Source organism: Leucoraja erinacea, chromosome 1, assembly GCF_028641065.1.
Source record: "Leucoraja erinacea ecotype New England chromosome 1, Leri_hhj_1, whole genome shotgun sequence".
NCBI lineage: Eukaryota > Metazoa > Chordata > Chondrichthyes > Rajiformes > Rajidae > Leucoraja > Leucoraja erinaceus.
In genome coordinates, this window is record NC_073377.1 from 117,054,836 (window position 1) to 117,081,419 (window position 26,584).

Genomic DNA, 26,584 nt, shown 5'->3' on the forward strand with positions numbered 1-26,584 from the left:
CCTAGGTTCGATCCCGACTACAGGTGCTGTCTGTACGGAGTTTGTATATTCTCCCTGTGACTACGTGGGTTTTCCCTGAGTGCTCCGGTTTCCTCCCACAGTCCAGAATTAGACAGGTTTGTAGGTGAATTGGCTTCAATAAAGATTGTAAATTGTCCCTCGTGTGGAGGATAGTGCCAGTGTACGGGGGTGATCGCTGGTTGACGTGGACTCGGTGGGCTGAAGGGCCTGTTTCTGCGCTGTATCTATAAACTAAACTAAACTCAAACCTCTTTAATTGTTCAATAAAACCATAGCCAGTCTGTGACCCACGTTCTTCTGCACCAATGGAACATGCTGAGGTTGTGAACGGTGCTATACAGTATACACAGCATTCATCAGCAGTAATTGGAAATATCACCAATTTCTTTAATTTAAACACTCTTGGTTATATTATTGTCGTCAAATGTTTTAGGACCACAGATACAATTTTACCCTCTTGCATTTTGATAGTAGGAATAAAGGCATAGACTATTTCCTAAATGGGTAGATAATTCAGAAATTCAAAGGGACTTTGGAGTGCTGGTGTAGGATTCACAAAAAGCTAATTTGCAAGTTCAATCAGTAGTAAGAAAGGCAAACACAATGCTAGCATTTATTTAGAGAGAACTAGAATACAAAAACAGGGATGTAATGCTGAGGCTTTATAAGGCACTGGTCAGTCTGCATTTGGAATATTGTGAGCAATTTTGGGCCCCATGTCTGAGGAAGGATGTTCTGGCATTGGAGATGGTCCTGAGGAGGTTTACAAGAATGATCCCAGGAATGATTGGGTTAACATATGATGAGCGTTTGAAGGCACTGGGCCTGTACTCGCTGAAGTTTAGAAGGATGAGGGGTTGATTTCATTGAAACTTACCAAATAATGAAAGTCCTGGATAGAGTGGATGTGGAGAGGATGATTCCACTAGTGGGAAAGTGCATTGTGAAGACATTAAGTTCTAATTGGAGGAACACAGTGGAAACCCCTACTCCCAACAGGCAGCAGGAGTGCGAGCTGCCAAGTGTTGCTGAGAACAGATCGCTGTCAGTCGCATGTCTTGACACAAAGGCATTAATTCTCCTTCCCATTCCCACACACACCTTGTTTAAGAGGGAACTGCAGATGCTGGAGAATCGAAGGTTACACAGAAAAGCTGGAGAAACTCAGCGGGTGCAGCAGCATCTATGGAGCGAAGGAAATAACCCGCAACAAGGGCCGAAAGTCCCCCTAGTCCTCACCTTTCACCCCACCAGCCGTCACATACAAAAAATAATCCTCCGTCAGTTTCGCCACCTCCAACGTGACCCCACTACTCGCCACATCTTCCCATCTCCCCCCATATCTGCCTTCCGCAAAGACCGCTCCCTCCATAACTCCCTTGTCAATTCTTCCCTTCCCTCTCGGTCCACCCCCTCCCCGGGCACTTTCCCTTGCGGCCGCAGGAGATGCAACACTTGTCCCTTTGCCTCCCCCCTCGACTCCGTTCAAGGACCCAAGCAGTCGTTCCAGGTGCGACAGAGGTTTACCTGCATCTCTTCCAACCTCATCTATTGCGTCCGCTGCTCTAGATGCCAGCAGATCTATATCGGTGAGACCAAGCGGAGGTTGGGCGATCGTTTCGTCGAACACCTCCGCTCGGTCCGCAATAACCAAGCTGACCTCCCGGTGGCTCAGCACTTCAACTCCCCCTCCCACTCCGCCTCCGACCTCTCTGTCCTGGGTCTCCTCCATGGCCACAGCGAGCAGCACCGGAAATTGGAGGAACAGCACCTCATATTCCGTTTGGGGAGTCTACACCCCCGGGGCATGAACATCGAATTCTCCCAATTCTGTTAGTCCTTGCTGTCTCCCCCCCTTCCTCAGCTCCCCTGCTGTCTCCTCCCACCCTCCAGCCTTCTGGCTACTCCTCCTTTTCCCTTTCTTGTCCCCACCCACCCCCACCCCCGATCAGTCTGAAGAAGGGTTTCGGCCCGAAACGTTGCCTATTTCCTTCGCTCCATAGATGCTGCTGCACCCGCTGAGTTTCTCCAGCTTTTCTGTGTAACCCACACACACCTTTCTGTCCTGGGTCTCCTCCATTGTCCGAGTGAGGCTAAACATAAATTGGAGGAACAGCATCTCATATTTCTCTAGGGCAGCTTACAGCCCAGTGGTATGAATATTAATTTCTCTCACTTCAGGTAGACCCGGCATTCCCTCTCTCTCTATCCCTCCCCCACCCAAGTCGCACTAGCTACAAAGAGCTAACAATGGCCTGTTCCCTTTATCATCGTTACATTTTTGCATATCTTTTATTCATTGTTTTTTATCTCTCCACATCACCGTCTCTATCTCTCGTTTTCCCTTATCCCTAACCAGTCTGAAGAAGGGTCTCGACCCGAAACATCACCCATTCCTCCTCTCCAGAGACGCTGCCCGTCCCACTGGGTTACTCCAGCTTTTTGTGTCTATCTGAGGTGAAAAGTTAGTTTGGTTTAGTTTAGTTTATTGTCACGTTTAGTGAGGTACAGTGAAAAGCTTTTTGTTGTGTGCTAACCTGTTAGCGGAAAGACTACAATGATTACAATTCAGCCGTCCACAATGTACAGATACAGGATAAAGGGACTAACGTACAGAGCAATGTAAAGTTCAGTAAAGAAGTACTGGAGAAGGATCTCGACCCGAAACGTCACCTATTCCTTCTCTCCAGAGATGCTGCCTGTCCCACTGAATTACTCCAGCATTTTGTGTCTATCCCCAACCAATAATTGGAAAACCACTAAAGAAGCGTTGGCGGGAATGGGTTTCATCTGATCCAGTTCTTTCTATATTCCAGAAACTCCAAAGAGTATCTTTGGTTCCTCTTGCCAGAAACTTTTTTCCTGTCATGTTTTTGCATCAGCACAGTTGGCTTCCTACACAAGAGGCCTTTGGGCTCTCAGCCAGTGAGTTCACAGCATCAAGGCCCACAACACTCACATGTTCATTCAATGATGTCCCCCATTAACAGCAAGGAATGCGTTTCCCCACCGGAGGAAATTAGATGTGTTTCCGTTAGAATTTTTCCAGCGCCTCCACCAAACAGCATCTCCTCTTTGATATCAGCAGGTTAAGACAGTTCATCTGGGTCCTGAACTTCAGTCTGTGCTTCTTAAGTAGAACCTTAACCTCCACCAGGATCAAAGTGCCGTTGTGTTAATTCCGTTTGCTTGCTGCTCTGCAGAATTCACATGAAAGGGATTTTTATTCTGTTGTTCATTCCCTCGGGGATGTGGGTGTCACTGGCAGCCACAGTGCCAGTCACAAACTGCTGACGAGACACTTCAGACAGCAGCTAAAATGACCGTGCCATTCTAGGAACAAAGAACTGCAGATGCTGATTTATACAAAAGCACAAAATTGTTGGAATAACAGTGGGTCAGGCAGCATCTCCGGTGAATATGGCTAGGTGATATTTTGGGTCAAAACCCTTTTGGTTTAGAGATACAGAGCGAGAACAGGTCCTTCGTCCCACCAAGTCAGCACTGTCCAGTGATCACCTCTGCACGAACACTATCCTACACACACTAGGCACAATTTACAATTTACAGAAGCCAATTAACCTACAAACCTGTACGTCTTTGGATTGTGGGAGGAAACCGGAACTCCCGGAGAACCAGGGGCCACAGTCTTAGAGTAAAGGGGAGGCCATTTAAGAATGAGGTGAGAAAAAACTTTTTCTCCCAGAGAGTTGTGAATGTGTGGAATTCCCTGCCACAGAGGGCAGTGGAGGCCAAGTCACTGCATGGATTTAAGAGATTTAGATAGAGCTCTAGGGGCTAGTGGAATCATATAGGCTAGTGAGATTGTTACCATACATAAAGACAATCCCCAATTTAGTATCCCATGCATGTAAACGGCCCACTGAGTCCATATGCAATTGTCACCAGATTTAGTCACCATTTTAGACAGTCCAAGCTGCAGCTGCCCAGATAGACTCTCCTCTCCAGGCCTTCAACCTTCGTATTCGCCTAAGGCAGGTTACATTCCGGTAGATATTAAAGAACCAGATGCGTTTTTATAGCAATCAAACAGATTTAGAGCCACATTTACCAATGACAACACTTTACTTTCCAGATTTTTTAAAGAATTGTGCTTAAGTTATATTGTAGTGGGATTTCAGCTCCCAATTGATTGAATGATGCAGCAGGACCACCGAGGCCACACCAACCATCAATCACCTGCTCATTCTAGTTCTAAGTTATCCCATTTCCATTCCCCAAATACTGGTGGCTCTTTACAGAGGCCAATTAACTTACAAACACAGGCGTTTTTGAGATGTGGGATGAAACCAGTGCAACCAACGTGGTCACAGGACGAACATGAAAACTCCACATAGACACCACCTGAGGTCAGGATCAAACCCGGATTAAACCAGGATAAAAAAAAATGTTGTATGTGTCTCCCATCCAAATAAATGATAAACCACACTAAAATGTAAAAAAAACAGCCTTTGACTTTATTTTTTAAAAATTCCAATATTCTCAACAAATCTGCTTCAAAAGAAATAGTATAGTGATACAGCTCACGAAAGCTTACTCAAGAATCCCTGCTCTATTTGCAATGTGAAAGTACTCTTTGCCACAAGTCTGTCCCGTCAGTTCAATTAAAAACACTCAATAATAAAGAGACACCTTTAAATATTCTGTTCCAGTTCTTCAAATAAAACAATCCCGCACTTGCTCTGAAGGGAAGAGCGTTGGTGTCTCAGCGTGACTGAGCTTGAACCTTCTGCTCACCGGCTAATGCGTGTCCCTGACTGCGTGTGAGTTCGGCAGGGCCAGAACACGGAGCAGCAATGCTTTGAGGATGGGGGGTGGGAGGTTGGGGTATCTCAGGGTGATTGGTCCATGATGGAGTTTCCTCACTGCGTCTGCTCTTGGGAGGCTCAAGGGGAGGGGAGGGGAGGGGGGGGGGGGGGGGGGGGGGGGGGGGGGAATGGGAAAGGAAAGATGGAAACCAATCTCCAGCGCGATCAAATCAACCTCACGTACCAGTCGGCAGTAACAAAGTGTCATGGATGGATGGAGGCATCAGGGTGCTTCTGGGCAAGAATAATGAATGAAGTGCAGTAATGGCCAGAAGAGGTAAGGACCAAGTGATTAGGGAGCGTCAGCACGGCTGACCTTGAGAACTGTACAAATTTCCTTTCTTCTTAACAAGATCATCGGAACCTATACAATATATTTGCCTTAATTCCCTCCAACCCCATTTCCAATAACATTTTTTTCCCAAATATTTAAAGCAATGACAGTGCATGTATACCATAGAAGGGAGTTGAGGGTGAGCTCGGAGGGTCAGTTTGCAAATTTATATATAAAAAAAAATCTTTACACAAGAAAAAAAATTCCCTCAATTCCTCACTGCAGCGCACATGCAGTGAGGCTCCCTCTGTGCCCCATGACCGTGTGTGCGTGCGTGCATATGTGTGTGTGTGTGTACATGCGCGTGTGTATGTGCATGTGTGTGTATGTGTGTGTGTATATGTGTGTGTGTGTGTATGTGCGTGTGTGTGTTGTGTGTGTGTGTGCGTGTATGTGTGTAAACACATAAAGGGTGTTGGTTTCACTTCAGGCTGAGAACAGTAAGCAATGCTAAGCGCAGCCTCACACTGGCAAGAAAGCTCCCTTGGTAAGAGCTTGTAAATTGGAAAGTAAAAAAAAAGACGTGACCGGGACCCAGTTGGTTTTCTTCCAGCAGTACGTTCAGGTTCAAACGACAGTCTCTGCCAACAGCCCAGTTTGCACCAAGTCATTGAGTGCTTAAGTCCCGACCGCAAGGTCCCAAGTTCCGAGTCCGCCGCTCTGAACTCCCTGCCTCGGTCGGGTGAGTGTTTAGTTTTGCTTTTTGTTTTGTTTTGTTTCTGAGTGTGCCAGTTTTCAGGTGGGCTGCTAGATGGAGCACCACTTGGACGTGAGGCGTTCCATGTCCGGTGGAGGGAAATAGCTGCCATCGTCCGGCTCGGCCCACTTGACCTGTGCTTTCTGCTGGCTGATGATGGAGCACCGCTGCTGACAGTCTCGGAGGAGCCTGTGGCCTAACCCATCCTGCTCGCCAGGTTGTAGGAGGAGGAGCTTGGGCGAGTGGCCTGTGAGAAGGAAATACAAGAATGAATACACCGCTAGGCAAGAGTAATCCATGATAGAAAGCACAAACTGTTACACCCCAGAGGAAAAAAAACGGAATGTCTCCACAATTACTGGCATGGTGGCACAGCGGTAGAGTTGCTGTCTTACAGTGCCAGAGACCCGGGTTTGATCCTAACACTGGGTGCTGTCTGTATGGAGTTTGCACGTTCTCCCTGTGACTGCATGGGTATTCACCCAGTGCTCCGGTTTCCTCCCACACTCCAATGAAGAACAGGTTTGTGGGTTAATTGGCTTCTGTAAATTTGTAAATTGTCCCTAGTGTGTAGGATAGTGTTAAGGGCCTGTCCCATTTGGCAATTTTTTCGGAGACTGCCGGCATCATTGACTGAGATATCAGGTCACTGTAAAATTTGCGGCGTGATGCGTCGGTGACGTGGCGTGATGACGTATGATGCGCGGTGTTTTTTCAAGTGTCGCAACATTTATTTTGTCGCCGCTGGATTTTGAAATGTTCAAAATCTTTTGGCAACACTGATATGATGCCGGCTGTCTCCGAAAAAATCGCCAAATGGGACAGGCCCTTTAGTTTTCAGGGATCATTGATTGGTGCAGACTCGGGCCTATTTCCGCGCTGTAAACCTAAACTAAACCAAACTACTGACGAGTAGATGGATATGGCCTCTCTGCTTCCAGTCTTCTTCCTCTGGTTTGTCCATTTGATCTTCCTCTGTAGAAGTAGCCGTGACGAGACTAGGTCCCTCAGGCACCAACCTCCCTTCGTTCCTCCTTCACCCCAGTAAGACGGTGGGTGATTTGAAGGCCACTCATCTGCACAAAACTTAGCTTTAATGACTACCGCATAAGTGATGAAATATTGGTTACCACGTTCCAGCGCTTTTCTTTCAGTCGCCAAATAAGTATTAAACAGATGGTAACTCAGCTAGTTACGCTCAGCTATCACAATGCAGCACTGTGGCACAGCTGGTAGAGCCGCTGCATCACAGCACCAGGGACCCTGGTTTGATCCTAACCTCAGGTGTTTGTCTGTGTGGAGTTTGCACGTTCCCCTTGTGACCGCATGCGTTTCTTCTGGGTACTTTGGGTTTCCACCCTCACCCCAAAGACGTGCGGGGGTTTGTAAGTTAATTGGTCTCTGTAAATTGCTCCTTGTGTGCATGAGAAAGTGGAATAACATGGGACTAGCGTGAACGGGCGATCGATGGTTAGTGTGGACTGGTGGGCCGAATGGCCTGTTTCCACGATGTGTCTCTAAACTAAATTAACCGTGCAAAGCAGATATCAAATTATCGACTAGTCCTTTGCAGGTGTTCACCTGAACGACACCCTCACACATGGGTAAGAACAGCAAGCAGTAAGAAGATGTCTGAATATTATCCCCCATTCCAGAACAAACAGGAGGCATCTTAGCAACTCAATGGAATAAATCCGTCTACGCCATCCTGTAAAATGGCTGAGAACCACCAAGGACATTTCTCACAGTGCTGCTTTTGCTAATTAAGAGATAAGCAGATAATACAGAGTTAAATAGTAGATTAATCTTTGTTAATAACTTCATGGATCCTTGCCATGGTGTAAAAATTAGACAGCGGGAAAGGTCACTTAAACCTCTTCCACTTCCTGTGATCATCTATTTATTAGCTTTGCTACATTCTCCTGATTACCTCTTGCATAAGAAGGACATAAAGCACAGGAGTAACTCAGCGGGTCAGGCAGCATCTGTGGAGGGAATGGACAGACAATGTTTCAGGGCGGGACCCTTCTTCAGCCTGGAAGATTCTGACGGCTGTAAGGAGGTGGGAATGATAGTGACTGGTCTTCACATACTGGGCTAAGAAATCAATCAGAACCCTGTTAATGAGTGCACTCCATTTCAGTATGGGCCGTGCACTCCACTGGGGAGGTGCTGTATTGTGGATGTGGTGATAAACAAAGAACCTGTTTGTACTATGAGCTGGACGCAAATTATCCCATAACCAATACCCAAATGTAGACACAAAATGCAGGAGCAACTCAGCGGATCAGGCAACATCTCTAGAGAGAAACGGAATTGGTGACATTTTGGGTTGAGACCCTTCTTCCGACTGTAAAGTCTTCAATGTGTCTGAAGAAGGGTTCCGACCTGAAACATTACCCATCCTTTTCATTCAGAGATGTTGCCTGATCCGCTGTGTTACTCCAGTTCACATTGTGTCTATCTTCGGAATTAACCGGCATCTGCAGTTCCTTTCTACACACCAATATCAGATAATAATAATAATAATACATTTTATTTATGGGCGCTTTTCAAGAGTCTCAAGGACACCTTACAAAAATTTAGCAGGTAGAGGAAAAACATGTAAGGGGAATGAAATAAATAGTAGAGACATGACTAGTACACAAAGTAAAGACAGAATTCAATACAAAACACAATATGAGGCAATTAATGCACATATGAAAAGGGAGGGGGACGTGGGGCTAAGGTTAGGCAGAGGTGAAGAGATGGGTCTTGAGGCGGGACTGGAAGATGTGGGCATCTAGAGCTGCTGCCTCACAGCACCAGAGAGGCAGGTTCAATCCTGGCCTTCAAGTCAAGTTGAGTTTATTGTCATGTGTACAAGTATGGTGAGGTACAGCAACAACCTTGCACAGACATGGCGGCGCAGCGGTAGAGTTGCTGCCTTACAGCGAATGGAGCGCCGGAGAGATCCCGGGTGCAGTAGAGTTCTTGATCCCGACTATGGGTGCAGTCTGTACGGAGTTTGTATGTTCTCCCGGAGGGTTTTCTCCGAGATCTTCAGTTTCCTCTCACACTCCAAAGACGTACAGGTTTGTAGGTTAATTGGCTTGGTAAATGTAAAAATTGACCCTAGCTACTGGAATTAGGGCTCAACACCCCCCTGTGTGCCTGGGCCCTGGACTTTCTCACCGCCAGGCCCCAGGTAGTCAAGATGGGAGGAAATACATCGAAGTCCCTCACCCTGAGCACAGGATTGTGTCCTCAGCCCCCTATTGTACTCCCTGTACACACATGACTGTGTGGCTAGGTTCAACACCAACTCAATAATTAAGTTTGCTGATGACACTGTGGTGGTGGGCCTGATCTCAGACAACGATGAGAAGGCCTACCGGGAGGAGGTGGCTGATCTAGCTCTGGTGCCAGGACACCAGCCTCCTCTTGAACATCAAAAAAACTAAGGAGCTGATCGTGGACTTTAGGAGGGCACATCATCCGAGGACGTACACACCATTGAGTATAAATGGGGATACTGTGGATAGGGTGAGCTGTTTCAAATATCTGGGAGTCCACATCTCCGAGGATATGACATGGACATCACACGCAGCAGCACTCGTGAGTAAGGCAAGGCAGCGCCTTTACCACCTCAGGCAATTGAGGAAATTCAGAGTGTCTCCGAGGATCCTCCAGTGCTTCTACTCAGCGGCGGTGGAAAACATCTTGTCCAGAAATATTAACATCTGGTTTGGGAATTGTTCTGCCAAGGACAAGAAGGCTCTGCAGAGAGTAGTACGTTCGGCCAAACGCACTATGGGAACTTCACTCGCCCCCCTGCAGGAACTATACATCAGGAGGTGCAACTCCAGAGTCAATAAAATCATGGGAGATCCCTTCCACCCCTGCAACGGACTGTTCCAGCTGCTACGGTCAGGCGAACACCTCTGTTGCCATACGGTGAGAACGGAGAGGTTGAGAAGGAGCTTCTTTCCAGAGGCCATTAGGACTGTAAACTCCTATCTCACCAGGGACTAACTTTACTGAATGTTTTTCCTTCCGCCCACAACATTTAATATGTAAAAGAACATGTGATTGTGTTTATAGTTTGTTTGGTTGTTTGTTTGTTTGTCTTTTTTGCACAAAAGTCCGCGAGCTTTGCCACTTTTCATTTCACTGCAAATCTCGTATGTGTATGTGACGAATAAACTTGACTTGACTTGACTAGTTGGTGTCGGATAGTGTCAATGTGCGGGGATCGCTGGTCGGCGCGGACCCGGTGGGCCAAAGGGCCTGTTTCCACGCTGTATCTCTAAACTAAACTAAACTATAACTAAACCAGCATCACAGGCACCTAGACTCAGACAATACACATAACATATATTTTTATACATAAAAAATCACACGTATAATTTGCAAGTTTAAGACAGTAAAAAGAAAGAAGACATTTAAAAAAAAAACAAGACATTAATGCAAAATACAATCGGAGAGGGCAGCACAGTGGCACAGCAGTAAAGATACTGGCTTACAGCTTTAAACTCAATGGGTTACTTGGGGCATTTATTGCATTAATGTGTTGCATTTATAAGGAAGTGAACTCTCCCTATTTCAGGGTTAACATCCGATATCTGCAAGTCTGGCACCATTAAAGTCCCAAGTGTGCCAGATTATTGGAGTTTTACTAAATCTAGTTATCTTCTGAGTTAGAGGCATAGAGTCGTACAGCACAGAAACAGGCCTATTGACCCAACTCGGCCATGACCACCATGCTGTCCCATCTAAGCTAGTCCCATTTGTTTGTGTTTGGCCCATATCCTTCGAAACCTTTCCTACCCATGTATCAATTACGGTGCAATACACATAAAATAATTTGCATTGCATTTGTATATTGACTTTTAAAATGTAATGTCATTTGACAAAGTTAATCATACTGCCTGCTTAAAATATTTTTAAATTCATTGTTTAGTTATTTATAATGCAAGTGATGAAGTGCTATTTTTTTTATTGTCATTTACAATATTAGTATATATATTTTTTTTAAATTCTATTTTAGAAACAAGGTCATCTTAGGGTGGCAGGATGGCGCAGCGGTAGAATTGCTGCCTTACAGCGCCAGGGATCCGGGTTTGATCCTGACCGCTGGTGCTGTCAGTATGGAGTTCTCCCTGTGACCGCGTGGGTTTTCTCCGGGTGCTCCGGTTACCTCCCACGATCCAAAGACGTGCAGGTTTGTAGGTTAATTGGCTTGGTAAATTGTAAATTGTCCCTAGTGTGTGTAGGGTAATGTTGGTGTGCGGGTGACCGCTGGTCAGCGTGGACTCGGTGGGCCAAAGGCCCTGTTTCCACCCTGTATCTCTAAATTAAGCTAAAACTAAACTGAACACAATAAGTGGATGTAAATGAATTATGTTAATTAATCTGTTCCAGGTGCAAAAGAAAACGCATGGCAAAGCTGCTATTTAAATTTAGTTCACTGGATCACAAAACCAGAGCCTAGGAATGGTTCAGTTAGAGACAACTCAATTAAGCTATGATGTGTTATTTTTGTTGAATGTATTAAAAATGATCCATACCACCGAGGCACAAACAACACACATGCAAATCAATGCATTTCAATGGGATGCCATATTTGTCCTTTGCGATCTCAGTTTTCCCCCCAGATATTGGCATCAGCAGCAGGCTGTAGCTTGCAAAACCACCATGAATGCCTTTCTGTTCCAAAGCTTTAGCCCAGCGGTGGCAGCTGTGGCTCAGATGTAGCCCTCCCTCACCCCAGATGTCGGAAGGTTACTGGTTCAACTACCACTCCAGACACACCAACATTCATTCCAGACCTGCCTTGCACAGCCTGAGGTTTTATCATTGTGTGCACAAGTAATAGGGTTATTGATTATTGAATTTTGTCCATTATATATTATCTGTGCGTATTATGTTACAGGCCATGCATTAAGAATTCTAAGCTGGAAAGGGTGCAGAGATGATTTACGAGGATGTAAAGCCTTTGTACAAGGAAGCCTCCCGGAAGCATAGCGAGCGGCAGAGGCCTTCCAGAGTCATCGTGGCTGCCGCTGGAAAGCCGAGGCCGGAGCCTCATGGGTCGACGGAGCCTGCAGCTGGGGTCAGGGTCGGTGCCACGGAGGCATCCAGTGAGGACCCGGCAGTGTTAGTGGAGTGGTCGGTGCAGCGGTCGATGATGGTGCCGGCCGACAGACGAGGACGGACACGTGGAAGTGCGGACGCCACTGCCGAGAGAAGGGACAAAGGGACAAAGAAGAACCCGGCATGGGGGAACGGCCATGAGGGAGGGGGAAGAACAAAGGGGGAACAGGCGAAGGGGCGGTGGGTAGAATCTGTAACTGTGTAAGTGTCCTTTATGGGCAACAATTTGTATACCTTGGCAAGGCATGCAAGCAAAACATTTCACTGTGACTTATCACATGCGATACTAAAATAGTCTATTCTATTAATTTCTATTCAATTCTATTCTATTACCATATAACCATATAACCATTACAGCACGGAAACAGGCCATCTCGACCCTTCTAGTCCGTGCCGAACACGTATTCTCCCCTAGTCCCATATACCTGAGCTCAGACCATAACCCTCTTTTCCTTTCCCGTCCATATAACTATCCAATTTATTTTTAAATGATAAAAACGAACCTGCCTCCACCACCTTCACTGGAAGCTCATTCCACACAGCCACCACTCTCTGAGTAAAGAAGTTCCCCCTCATGTTACCCCTAAACATCAGTCCCTTAATTCTCAAATCATGTCCCCTTGTTTGAATCTTCCCTACTCTCAGTGGGAAAAGCTTATTCACGTCAACTCTGTCTATCCCTCTCATCATTTTAAAGACCTCTATCAAGTCCCCCCTTAACCTTCTGCGCTCCAAAGAATAAAGCCCTAACTTGTTCAACCTTTCTCTGTAACTTAGTTGCTGAAACCCAGGCAACATTCTAGTAAATCTCCTCTGTACTCTCTCTATTTTGTTGACATCCTTCCTATAATTAGGCGACCAAAATTGTACACCATACTCCAGAATTGGCCTCACCAATGCCTTGTACAATTTTAACATTACATCCCAACTTCTATACTCAATGCTCTGATTTAAAAAGGCCAGCACACCAAAAGCTTTCTTTACCACCCTATCTACATGAGATTCTACTTTCAGGGAACTGTGCACAGTTATTCCCAGATCCCGCAGTTCTCCTGCATTCTTCAATTCCCTACCATTTACCATGTACGTCCTATTTTGATTTGTCCTGCCAAGATGTAGCACCTCACACTAATCAGCATTAAACTCCATCTGCCATCTTTCAGCCCACTCTTCCAACTGGCATAAATCTCTCTGGAGACTTTGAAAATCTACTTCATTATCCACAACCCCAACTATCTTAGTATCATCTGCATACTTACTAATCCAATTTACCACACCATCATCCAGATCATTGATGTACATGACAAACAACAAAGGACCCAACACAGATCTCTGTAGCACCCCACTAGTCACTGGCCTCCAACCTGACAAACAACCATCCACCATTACTCTCTGGCATCTCCCATTCAGCCACTGTTGAATCCACCTTGCTACTCCACCATTAATACTCAACCATTGAACCTTCTTAACCAACCTTCCATGAGGAACCTTGTCAAAGGCCTTACTGAAGTCCATATATACAACATCCACTGCTTTACCCTCATCAATTTCCTGAGTAACCACTTCATAAAATTCAAGAAGATTAGTCAAACATGACCTTCCAGGCACAAATCCATGTTGACTGTTCCTAATCCGACCCTGTTTATCCAGATGCTTATATATATTATCTCTAAGTATCCTTTCCATTAATTTGCCCACCACTGACGACAAACTAACAGGTCTATAATTGCTAGGTTTACTCTTAGATCCCTTTTTAAACAATGGAACAACATGCGCAGTACGCCAATCCTCCGGTACTATTCCCGCTTCTAATGACATTTGAAATATTTCTGTCATAGCCCCTGCTATTTCTACACTAACTTCCCTCAATGTCCTAGGGAATATCCTGTCCGGACCTGGAGACTTGTCCACTTTTATATTTCTCAAAAGTGTCAGTACTTCCTCTTCTTTGAATCTCATAGTTTCCATAGCTACTCTACTTGTTTCCCTTACCTCACATAATTCAATATCCTTCTCCTTGGTGAATACCGAAGAAAATCATTTGTTCAATATCTCCCCCATCTCTTTTGGCTCTGCAGATAGCTGTCCACTCTGACTCTCTAATGAACCAATTTTATCCCTCGTTATCCTTTTGCTATTAATATAGCTGTAGAAACCCTTTGGATTTACTTTCACCTTACTTGCCAAAGCAACCTCATATCTTCTTTTAGCTTTTCTAATTTCTTTCTTAAGATTCTTTTTACATTCTTTATACTGCTCAGGCACCTCATTTACTCCATGCTGCCTATAATTATTATAGATCTCTCTCTTTTTCCGAACCAAGTATCCAATTTCCCTTGAAAACCGTGGCTCTGTCCAATATTCACTATTTCCTTTCAACCGAACAGGGACATAAAGATTCTGTACTCTTAAAATTTCACCTTTAAATGTACTCCATTTCTCTTCCACATCTTTCCCATAAAACAAACTGTCCCAATTTACTCCTTTTAAATCCTTTCACATCTCCTCAAAGTTAGCCTTTCTCCAATCAAAAATCTCAACCCTAGGCCCAGTTCTGACCCTCTCCATAATTATATTGAAACTAATGGTATTGTGATCACTGGTCCCGAACTGTTCCCCAACGCATACCTCTGCCACCTGACCCGTCTCATTTCCTAACAGGAAGTCCAGCACCACCCCTTCTCTAGTAGGTACTTCTATGTATTGCTGCAAAAAACTATCCTGCACACATTTTACAAACTCCAACCCATCCAGCCCATTTACAGAATGTGTTTCCCAGTCTATGTGTGGAAAATTGAAATCTCCCACAATCACTACCCTGTGCTTACTACTAATATCTGCAATCTCCTTACATATTTGCTCTTCCAATTCTCACTCCCCATTTGGCGGTCTATAATACACCCCTATAAGTGTTGCTACCCCTTTCCCATTTCTCAGTTCCACCCAAATAGCCTCCCTAGACGAGCCCTCTAATCTATCCTGCCAAAGCACTGCTGTAATATCTTCCCTGATAAGCAATGCAACACCTCCAGCTCTTGCCTCTCCAATTCTATCACACCTGAAGCAACGAAATCCTGGAATATTTAGTTTCCAATCACAGCCCTCCTGCAACCATGTTTCACTGATCGCCATAACATCATACTTCCAGGTGTCAATCCAGGCTCAAAGTTCATCCACCTTTCTTACAATGCTCCTAGCATTAAAATATACACATTTAAGAAACCCACCCTCTCTTATTCTCTGTTTAATGTCTTTTTCTTCTTTCTCCCCTACATTTTGGGTCAGAGTGCCACCCTTCTCTGCCTCCTGCCTCACACACTGACTGCTAGCTTTCCCTATTTGAGTCCCTCCCCCCAACCATACTAGTTTAAAGTCTCCCCAGTAGCCTTTGCAAATCTCCCCGCCAGGATATTGGTCCCCCTCAAGTTCAAGTGCAACCCGCCCTTTCTGTACAGGTCGCACCTTCCCCAAAAGAGGTCCCAATGATCCAGAAACTTGAATCCATACCCACTGCACCAGTCCCTCAGCCACGCATTTACCCTCCACCTCGCTCCATTCCTACTCTCACTGTCACGTGGCACGGACAGTAATCCTGAGATTGTTACCTTTGCGGTCCTTCTCCTTAACTCACTACCTAACTCCCTAAATTCTTCTTTCAGGACCTCTTCTCTTTTTTTACCTATGTCGTTGGTACCTATATGTACCACAACTTCAGGCTCCTCTCCCTCCCATTACAGGATTTCTTGGACAAGTTCAGACACATCCCTGACCCTGGCAGCAGGGAGGCAAACTACCATCCGGGTCTCCTGACTGCGTCCACAGAATCGCCTATCCGACCCCCTTACTATAGAGTCCCCTATTACAATTGCCCTCCTCTTCATTTCCTTACCCTTCTGAGCAACAGGACTGGTCTTTGTGCCAGAGGCCCGGCCGCTGTCGCTGCCCCCAGGTAGGCTGTCTCCCCCACCCTTACTCAAACATGAGTACTTATTTTCAAGGTGTACAGCCACCGGGGTACTCACCAGTCACTGCCTCTGCCCGTTGCCCTTCCTAACTGTGACCCAGTTTTCTGCCTCCCGTGGTCTTGGAGTGACCACCTCCCTGTAACTCCTTTCTATGACCTCCTCGCTCTCCCTGAGCAGACAGAGGTCATCGAGTTGCTGTTCCAGGTTCCTAACACGGTCCCTATTCTATTCTATTCTATTCTCTATTCTATTCTATTCTATTCTATTCTATGTTGCCAGGACTTGAGGACCGTGCTTTAGGGAATGGTTGGGCAGGCTAGGACTTTTATTCCTTGGAGCGCAGGCGGATGAGGGGTATTGTAGAGGAGTATAAAATGATGAGAAGAATAGATGACAAATTGACAGAGTATTTTACCTAGAGTAGGGGAATCAAGAACCAAAGAAAATAAGTTTAAGATGAGAGGAGAAAGATTTGACAATAGACAATAGTGCAGGAGTAGGCCATTCGGCCCTTCAAGCCAGCACCACCTTTCAATGCAATCATGGCTGATCATCCCCAATCAGTACCCGTTCCTGTCTTTTCTCCATATCCCCCGACTCAGTTATCTTTAAGAGCCCTATCCAGCTCTCTTGAAAGCATCCAGAGAACTTGCCTCCACCGCCCTCTGAGGCAGAGAATTCCACACACTTACAACTCTCTATGAAAAAAAGTGTTTCCTCGTCTCCGTTCTAAATGGCTTACCCCTTATTCTTAAATTTGATAGGAACCTGAGGGGCAACTTCTTCACTCAGGGGGTGGTGGGGATATAGAACAAGCTGCCAGAAGACGTAGTTGAGGCAGGTACTATACAAATTTGAAAGTCCTTTGGACAGGTACATGGATATGAAATGTTGCGAGGAATATGGGCCTAATGTGGGCAAGTGGGTCTAACTTAAATGGGGCACCTTGGTCAGCGTGGGTAGGTTGGGCCGAAGGGCCTGTTCCGTGCTGTATGACTCCATGACTCTAATTTCATTGTTCTGTTACCAGTGCATATGACAATTAAACACTCTTGACTTTTGATAGGAGTTTATGTGGTATTCGTCAAAGAAATGTAAGAGCTATCTCCTCATTCTTCTAGCCTTCATTTAACCCATCACCAAAGCCAACTCTAGTGCAAGCCAACACAATGTGCAGGGCAGTGTTGTGTGCAAGTTGTCTCCCATGTTTCCATACATTTGAAAAGTGATGAATTGTCTGAAGAATACTTTAAACTTGTGCATCCTTCGCCATAAAACATATAGGATATAAGGAAGTTCTTCTTTTGACCTGCCTTGAGCTAATTCATTTTTGAAAGGGTGCTTTTTCGAAAATCACACCTGCCAACTCTTAATGTTTCACATATCAGACCCTGCTTATAGCAGGGCGAGCAGAACTATGCACAGCACTCCAATCGTGGCCATACCAACATCTTGCACAGCTACAAAATGACCTAAATTTCTAGACTCAATACCCTGATTGATGAAGATTTTCTAAAGTGCACATGATTTCAGTGAAATCGACCAGTGTCACTCTATATTGTAGCAGCTCTGACCATGACTGTCCAACTCCTACACAAATGTCCATAAACAACAGAAACTCTTCATGCCAAAACCATCTATTGATCAAGGCATGAAAATGAAACCAAGTCGCATGGAACAATCAAGGAAGAGAGTAGACACAGTGGTGAAGAACAATATAGGACAGCAAAGAAAATTCAATGTAAGTTTGGTGGGGGGTAGACAAAAATGCTGGAGAAACTCAACGGGTGAGGCAGCATCTATGGAGCAAAGGAAATAGGCAACATTTTTTCTTCAGACCAAGATTTCGACCCGAATCGTTGCCTATTTCCTTCGCTCCTTAGATGCTGCCTCACCTGCTGAGTTTCTCCAGCATTTTTGTCTCCCTTCAATTTTCCAGCATCTGCAGTTCCTTCTTAAATAAGTTTGGTGGAGATTGGGTGGCATGGTGGCGCAAGTAGTAGAGTTGCTGCCTTACAGCGCCATAGACCCGGGTTCGATCCTGACTACGGGTGTTACCTGTATGGAGTCTGTACGTTCTCCCAGTGACCTCGTGGGTTTTCTCAAGGTGCTCCGGTTCCCCTCCCACACAAGACATGCTTCTATGAATTGTAAATTGTCCCTGGTGTGTAAGATAGTGTTAGTGTACTGGGTGATCACTGGTCAGGATCGAACCCGGGTCTCTGGTGCTGTAGAGCAGCAACTCTACCGCTGCGCCGCCATGCCAGCCCAACTATCTCAACTGTCCTTGCCCTGCACCGATGCTACTCGATCCATTGAGCTCCCCGAGCAGTTGCTCGTTGCTCCAGATTCCAGCAGCAGCAGTCGGCTGTGTGTCAACAATAAATCTTATTTATTTAAGGCCCCTCTAGTCATTTCCTGAGATGGACAGGAAATTCCTTTGAAACTATTTCTTCCATTGTGTTAATTAATTCATGAAGCTGTGGTGCAACCATACGTGGACAGCAGTGATAGGTTCTTGAACAAGAACAACACCCTCAGACTGGGTGCAATTTCCAAATCAGTTGAACTTCCTGAGGAGCAGACCCTAGTGGCACATGGTGACAAAGTTTATAAATTAAATGCAACCCTTTAGTTTATCCATGTTAAAAAAAATTGGCAGAGACGCCATACTTGAGTGGAGTTACCAGGAATAAGTGGCGAGGTAATGGCTCAATGGAGTGGTCATGTTAGATGGGAGAGTACACCACTCAATGGCATGGGTATGTTTCAGTTAGATTTTATTTCATTGTTTGCCACAATCCCGTCATCTTTATATTTCCATTTACAATTGCTGCACTTCCCACTTCAACCTGAAGGGTTGGCTCTTATTTTTCACACAGATGCGGGCGGCCATACCTATTGCTTGTCTCAAGCATTTTTTTGTTTTTTATTACAGATTTATACTGATGCACGCGCACACACACACGCACACGCACACGCACACGCACACACACCCATGCACACACGCGGACTCATGCAGACACACACATGCTGACACATCCAGACGTACACACACATGCAAACACACACACACATATGCAGACACACACACATGCAGACATGCACACAGATGCACATACATGCAGACACACACTCACAGATGCAGAAACACACACACTGCACATGCAGAGACACACTCATACACACACACGCAGAGACGTACACACATGTACACACATGCAGACACACATACACATGTACACACATGCAGATGCACACACATACACACAAACACACACAACACACTTTCCTCCCCTCCTACATTTCTCCGCAACTTCAAACCGGTCAACCTCTAACCTCCAACCTCCCCCAAACTTTTGAAAAACCATTGACATGGAACGTTCCTCTCAGTATTTGTTGCTCGGTTTTTATTTCCATGACTGAAACCTAGATTCATATTGTTGGAAAACACCCCAAACGATTTTGCAAGAGTTTTTTATGAATGAAGAAAAAGTTGTTGAGCCTTAGAGCTGAGTGTTCCGATTGGGGACCCATGTGGTCAACATAAGGAAAGTGGAGAGATGAGGAGATTTAGTAGAAGATGCCACAGGAAGGGTCAGTCAAAACCTGCAAATAATTAGGAAAGCCAACAGAATGTTGTTGTTTGTCGTAGAGTCAGTCATACAGCAGGAAACAGACCTTTTGGCCCAGCTTGCCTTTACTGACTTAAATGCCACATCTTTCATTGTACGTTCTCCCCGTGACCTATGTGGCTTTTCTCCGGGGAGTCTGGTTTCCTCTCATATTCCAAAGACGTACAGGTTTGCGGGTTAATTGGTTTGGAAAATTGTAAATTGTCCCTAGTGAGTGTAGGTTGTGTTAGTGTGTGCAGATCGCTGGTCGGCGTGGACTCGTAGGCGTTTTCGTACTGTATCTTTAAACTAAACTAAATCCACACTTGTCCTATTTACCCACATTTGGCCCATATCCCTCTAAACCTTTCCTATCCACGTACCTGGCGAAGTGTCTTTTTAAATGTTGTTATAGTACCTACTTCAATTTACTTCCTAGAGGAGCCAGGCTGATCATCTCTTCATGGCAGAAGGTCACCCCTGTCGTGCCGCGGCGATACCTGACGGCAGGCCTGGCTGGCCCGCCTGGAGTGGAGTGAGTGGGAAGGAGGGGTGGTAAGCAGAACGGCTGCGGGAAGCAGTGCCCTACCTTGATGGTGGAGTGGGCCATTGGAGGCCCTGCATCTGTCTGGGGCTTGGCTGGACCGTGCACTGCTCCACGAGGGCGAGCCCGTGTGCCGGATGCGGTCTGCAATAGTGGAGCAGCGGTGGCAGACACCACATCTACACTTGGCCAGGCCGATCTTGACACACCACCAGGACAATGGGCCATCATGTTCAGGCCAAAATCCCTGCACTTACAATGTAGCCAAAAACTGTCTACAGTCGACAGAGTTTACTACTGCTATACACTTGCATTGTTTCTGAGATGCTTATCTAAGAGGTGTCTGCAGTATCGTGTTTCTGTAATAGGTGAACCAAACATTCATTGTGTGGGATCAGACTGAAGGTGCGTGCTAGCAACGTACAGCATTTAGTTTAGTTTAGTTTAGTTTATTGTTACGTATACCAAGGTACGGTGAAAAGGTTTTTGTTGCATGCTAACCAGTCAGTGGAACGACTATACATAATTACAATCGAGCCGTCCAAGTGTACAGATTTGTGTTAAAGAAAACAATGTTTAGTGCAAGATAAAGTCCTGTAAAGTCCAATTAAAGATAGTCCGAGGGTCTTTAATGAGGTAGATAGTAGCTCAGGACTGAAGACCCAGCGTGGGTGGGGACCAGGAGGGAAGGGGAAGAACAATGAACAATGGAGGTCCCTGGCGTGAGGGGGGGGGGGGGGGGGGTGCCATGACGGAGGGTGGGGGGGAGGGGGAGAACAAAAGTGGACCTGACGCGGATAAGTGCCCTGTTGTGGTGACTACTCGAATACCTTGGGTCTGCCAGTAAAGAATTTCACTGTGAATTGTCACACCTGACAACAAAGTGTTCTTTCATTCTCCAGCTGTTTGTAGGATGGTTCAGTTGCCTGATGGCAGCTGGGAAGAACCAATGCTAGCCTCATCTTTTCTACAGAAACTTTGCTCTGGTTTCACTTGCTCCATGCCCAGCCCTTCCTCCAACTGATGTGTTATACCATGGAACACAAATAGGATCTTGTTCCCATTCAAATCAGTTTTTAATAGTGGGGGGATGAAAACAAGGTCACACTGTCTACACTTCTCTGAAAGGGCTGCTACAAATAGCAACGTTTATCCATTGTCTTGTGAACTGTGTGCAAGCTCCAGGCTAGTTTTATCAACCTAGAATGAACAGGACAGTATGCCCACTGTTTGCGATGCCTTCAGAAAAGGCCTCAAGAAAACGGCTTAACACACAAAAAAAAAGAATAATTATAGCAACAACTGGAGTCATTCACCATTCACTCGGGAGACGTACAATCACCGACAGACAACTATGTGTAAAGTCTGTGAAAGAAGTTGCCAATTTTTGCTACCCTCCTGTGTGCAGATATTGTGGCTGTGAAAGGAATTCTTAGCCTCCTCTCCCCAGAGTTAGGCAATATTAGCTTCATACAACAGAGAAACAGGCCCTTTGGCCCAACTCATCCATGTCAACATGCCTCATCTAAGCTAGTCCCATTTGCCTAAATCCCCCTGTAGATTGGTTTATGCATGACAACCAATCATATATAGGTTAGCATCACTAACCCCACCTTACTGTAACATTTATATTAACACCCACTTCCTGCACTGCTCAGTTCGGATAGCAGTCAGGATGCTCTGACAACTAACAATCTACTGTACTGCTAAAGTCTGCATACTGATTAAAGATGATCTGGGATTACATGGCGTGTATATCTCTTGTTTTACATGGTGTCAGAAGTGGGATAGTGGGTACCTAATGGCAGAGTTCAAATATTTCGGATTGATGCACAGGCGGATTTCATTTTTTATCCTTCTTGAGAGTAGCAACCATGGTAGACACCCAATCAGTGGGCTCACTGACTTCTTCAAGCACGCCCAAGGAGACCATGTTTTTTTTAACTCAGATTCAACCCTGTCCTTCAAGGCATGTGACACACGGTGTGGTGCACGAATGACAAGTACCACGCTGGGGTCGGTAGATATCTTGTAGGTCACAGGCAGCTTGCCTAGTTTGTCATCGAACAGATCGGGGTATTCTCTTAACGGGTCCATTGATATCAGCAGCTTGTGGACCGGGTTGTCAAAGGAAATCAGCCCCAGATCCTGGCACCATGGTTGCCCAACAGAGTCATAGAGTTAGAGTTCAAGACATAGAAGGTCAGATTCCTTGTGGGTTTTCTCAGCACATTATTTAAAAGTGACCCTTCCCAGTGGAACCAGCATCCCCTTTCCTTTCCTACACATGTACCTGTTCAAATTAATTTTACATTTTCTTACTGTATCTGCCTACCAACCTACTATACCTACCACCCTCTGAATGAAAAGGTTGTCCCTCAGACTCCAATTAAAACTTTCCCCTCTCATCTTAAACCTAGCCCTCTTGCTCTTGCTTCCTCTACCCTGGGGAAAAGACTCCATGCATCTACCCTATCTATTCCCCCCATGATTTTATACATCTCTATAATATCACCTCACCTTCCTGCGCTCCAAGAAGTATAACCTTAACTTACCCAACCACTCCCTATAGCTCATGCCCTGAAAATCTGGTATAATCCTGGTAAAACATTCTCTGCGCTCTTTGCAGGTTAATGAGATCCTTCTGATAGCATGGTGACCCAAATTGAATACAATGCTCCAAATGCAGCCTCACCAACATCTTGTACAACTCTAACATAATGTCCCAACTCAGTACCCTGACTGATAAAGACCAATGTACCAACAGTTTTCTTCGCCACCCTTCTACCTATGAAGCTACTTTCAGCGAACTATGTACGTGTACTCCTAAATCCTCTGCTCCACAACACTCTGCCCTGGTTTGACATCCCAAACCCTCACAGTTATCTGAATTAAACTCCACTTGCCTTTCCTCAGCCCACTGGCTCAGCTGATCAAGATCCCCACAGGCAAAGTATTGCCTTCATTACTTGGAAAAATGAAGCATTCAATTCTGCTAATCAATTCTGTATTAGCTACAAGGAAATGTTGGACAAACTCGGATTGGTTTCTCTGGAAACGTTTAAAGGAGATGTAACAGAGGATGGTGGGTAGACACAAAAAGCCGGAGTAATTCAGCGGGCCAGGCAGCATATCTGGAGAAAAGGAATGGGTGACATTTTGGATTGAGACCCTTCTTCAGACCTGGAACACAGTGCCAGAGGTGGTGGTGGAGTTTCAGAGGCTTCTGGACAGGCAAACAAGATACAGAATAACTCAGCGAGTCCGGCAGCATCTCCGGAGAACATGGGCAAGTGATGTTTCCACCCTTCTTCTGACTCCAGGCGCATTAGATGGGCAGATAGATGCAGGGAATGGATATGGATCTTGTGTAGACTGAGAGGTTTAACTTGGCATCATGTTTGGCATAGACAATTTTGGGCCGAAGGATCTGTTCCTGTGCTGTACAGTTCTATGTTCTATTACTTCCCTTAGAATTACAGTAAAGGAGAGGTGACCTGAGGGAGGAACTAAACAAGTATCTTGCTTCGTGCTCAGGACATGTTCCTTGGAATGAGAGAGTTGGTGCCAAGAGAAATGATTCCAGCATTATATGCAGACAGGGGAGTCACCGACAATGACACTCACGCCAGCGACTCTCAGGTAGAGGAAGAGTGTGGTAGCGTGTCTATGTCAGATCATTCAATTATACTTTTTGTCACATGTCTAGTGGTTTTGCATACAACCCGGTAAAATCATACAGCAGATCACACCTATGAGGTAGTTTAGTTTAGTTTAGTTTAGAGATGCAGCACGGAAACAGACCCTTCGGCCCACCGAGTCCGTGCCGATGAGCGATCCCCGCACATTAATACTGTCCGACATAAACTAGGGCCAATTTACATTCACACCAAGCCAGTCAACCTACAAACCTGTACGTCTTTGGAGTGTGGGTGGAAACCGGAGCAAAACCCACGCAGGTCACGGGGAGAACGGACAAACTCCCTGCAGACAGCACAGTCAGGATCCAACGTGGGTCTCTGGTGCTGTAAGACAGCAACTCTACCACTGCGCACACCATGCCATCCCTAGACAGGAGTCCACAGGTGTACACAGGAGTCACCACGTTTTGGTGCCAACAAAGTTACAACCGTTCACCGAACAGAACGTGGCCGCAGGGCAGGGGAGCAGCAGGATTCGGAGAGGAGGGGCAGGGAGAAAGGGTCTCACACTCCCATCAGAGAGAAGAGAAGAACTTCTCCAAAGCAGGCAGAGGTGGACTGTCCATACAAGGGGAGGAAAAAATTATTCATTGCGGGAGTACAGGGAAGGCCAGGTGGGATTCCTACCAATGCATCTCACACCCCAAGCAGATGTCTCCTGTACAGTACAGCGAGTTATATGCCTGTGAGGGTGAGGGCAGGAGAAAACTGTAACAGCGGTAGAGTTGCTGCCTTACAGGGACAGAGACCAGGGTTCGATCCTGACTACGGGTGTTGTATGTACAGAGTTTGTGCGTTCTACCTGTGACTGCATGGGTTTTCTCTGGGTGCTCCGGTTTCTTCCCACACTCCAAAGACATGCAGGTTTGCAGGTTAATTGGCTCCTGTGTCACCCTCTGCTAGCAAAGGATAGTTCTTCACTCATGTCCTTCACTCCCGCTTGGTCTCTGTCTGACAACAGACACTCCTTTTGTCCGCCACACCTGCCCTCCTCTAAGTTAATGTGGACGGTGCTGACACCTGGGGTCCAAGCCGTGCCTGGGCAGTGAAAGATGCCTCACATGCTAAAGGTCAGCTGTGCCCGTGGAAGAGACTGTGGTTCCCACATTGGCCTCATCGGTCACCTCAGAACCCACTAAAGTAAAGTGTAAACAATTTGTCCTCGTTCATGACGTTAGTGTCCAGAGGCCCAAAGAGAAGTTAATGTTGAGAGTCACAGACTCAGAGTCACACAGCCCAGAAACAGGTCCTTCAGCCCAACTTACCCATGCTGACCAAGATGCCCCCTCTACACTAGTCCCACCTGCCAGTGTTTGTCTCTAAACCTTTCCTATCCATGCACCTGTCCACATGTCTTTTGATTTATACTGTACCTGCCTCAACTATCTCCTCTGGCAGCTCTTTCCATATACCCACCAAAGAGAAGAAAGTGTCCGGAGTGTTTGACTGTTGTCGTATGTGCCCATCACATTGACTGCTGGACCCTTCAAGTAACTAAAATCAACAGCACTGCAGCTCTTTCCATATCACCACTGCATAGCCCAGACTTTAGAATGGGATATGAACACATGTGACATTCAGTGTAAAGGATGGGTTGGGGTATTACCAACTGACCCAAGGCTGATCACACCACACAAACCAGTCCCCCACCCCATCAACTTCATCTGTACTTCATGCTGCCTCGGGAAAGTAGCCAACATTATCAAACAGACAAAGGGAACTGCAGATGCTGGAATCATGAGCAAAACACAAAGTGCTGGAGTAACTCAGAGGGTCAGGCAGACATGTTGAGTGAATGTATAGGTGATATTTTGTATAGCTGGACCCTTCTTCAGAGCCATTATCAGGGACTTCTCTCATCCCCGTCTCTCAAATTCCCCTCTCCCATTTTGGCACGATATACAACAGCTTGAAAGCACATACTCAACATCTGCAAGATTCAAGATTTTGATCGGCATCTCCAAGATTCAAGAACCTCTTCTTCCCCGCAGTGATCAGATTCTTGAATGGACTTCCCATTAGCTACTGATGAATTCTTGATCTTCCAGTCCACCTCATTCTGCCCCTTGCACTTTTTTTAGAATCTGCACTTTCTCTGTAGCTGTGACACAATATTCTGCACGCAACCAAAATGCACTCGGCCATGAGAACAAATGTATAAAATGTGCATATTCGGCATCAAATACAAATCAAGTACTTTGTCAACCCCACCAATTTTCATTTTTTTTTTATTTTAAACCTTGACCCTTAAAGCTCTAGTATTTGATATTTCCATCCTGGGATGTAAGTTATGTCTGTACATCCTATCTATGCCTCTTATATGTTTCACTGATCGCCATAACATCATACTTCCAGGTGTCAATCCAGGCTCTAAGTTCATCCACCTTTCTTACAATGCTCCTAGCATTAAAATATACACATTTAAGAAACCCACCCTCTCTTATTCTCTGTTTATTGTCTTTTTACATCCTATCTATGCCTCTTATAATTTTATATACTTCTATCACGCAATCTCCTTACAATTTAGACATTAGGGATACAGCATGGAAACAAGGCCTTTGGCCCACTTAGTCTGCACCAACCAAGTATCATCCATACACTAGTTCTATCCTACACACTGGGAACAATTTACAGAAGCCAATTAACCTACAAACCTGCATGTCATTGGAGTGAAGGAGGAAACCAGAGCACACAGAGAAACCACCTCTGTACAGACAGCACCCGTGGTCAGGATTGAACCCGGA

General features: G+C 45.7%; 1 protein-coding gene across 2 annotated transcripts in view; it reads right to left on the reverse strand.

The window, feature by feature from the left end:
- Positions 1-5,907: 5,907 nt before the first annotated feature.
- The window catches only part of lef1 (lymphoid enhancer-binding factor 1), a 178,735-nt gene continuing 158,058 nt past the window's right edge, over positions 5,908-26,584 (reverse strand). For both annotated transcript variants that reach the window (XM_055641928.1, XM_055641938.1), the window contains exon 10: positions 5,908-6,128. In XM_055641928.1, coding sequence (XP_055497903.1) covers positions 5,932-6,128 — 197 coding nt within the window. In that variant the 3' untranslated portion in view covers positions 5,908-5,931. The remainder of the gene's footprint in view (positions 6,129-26,584) is intronic.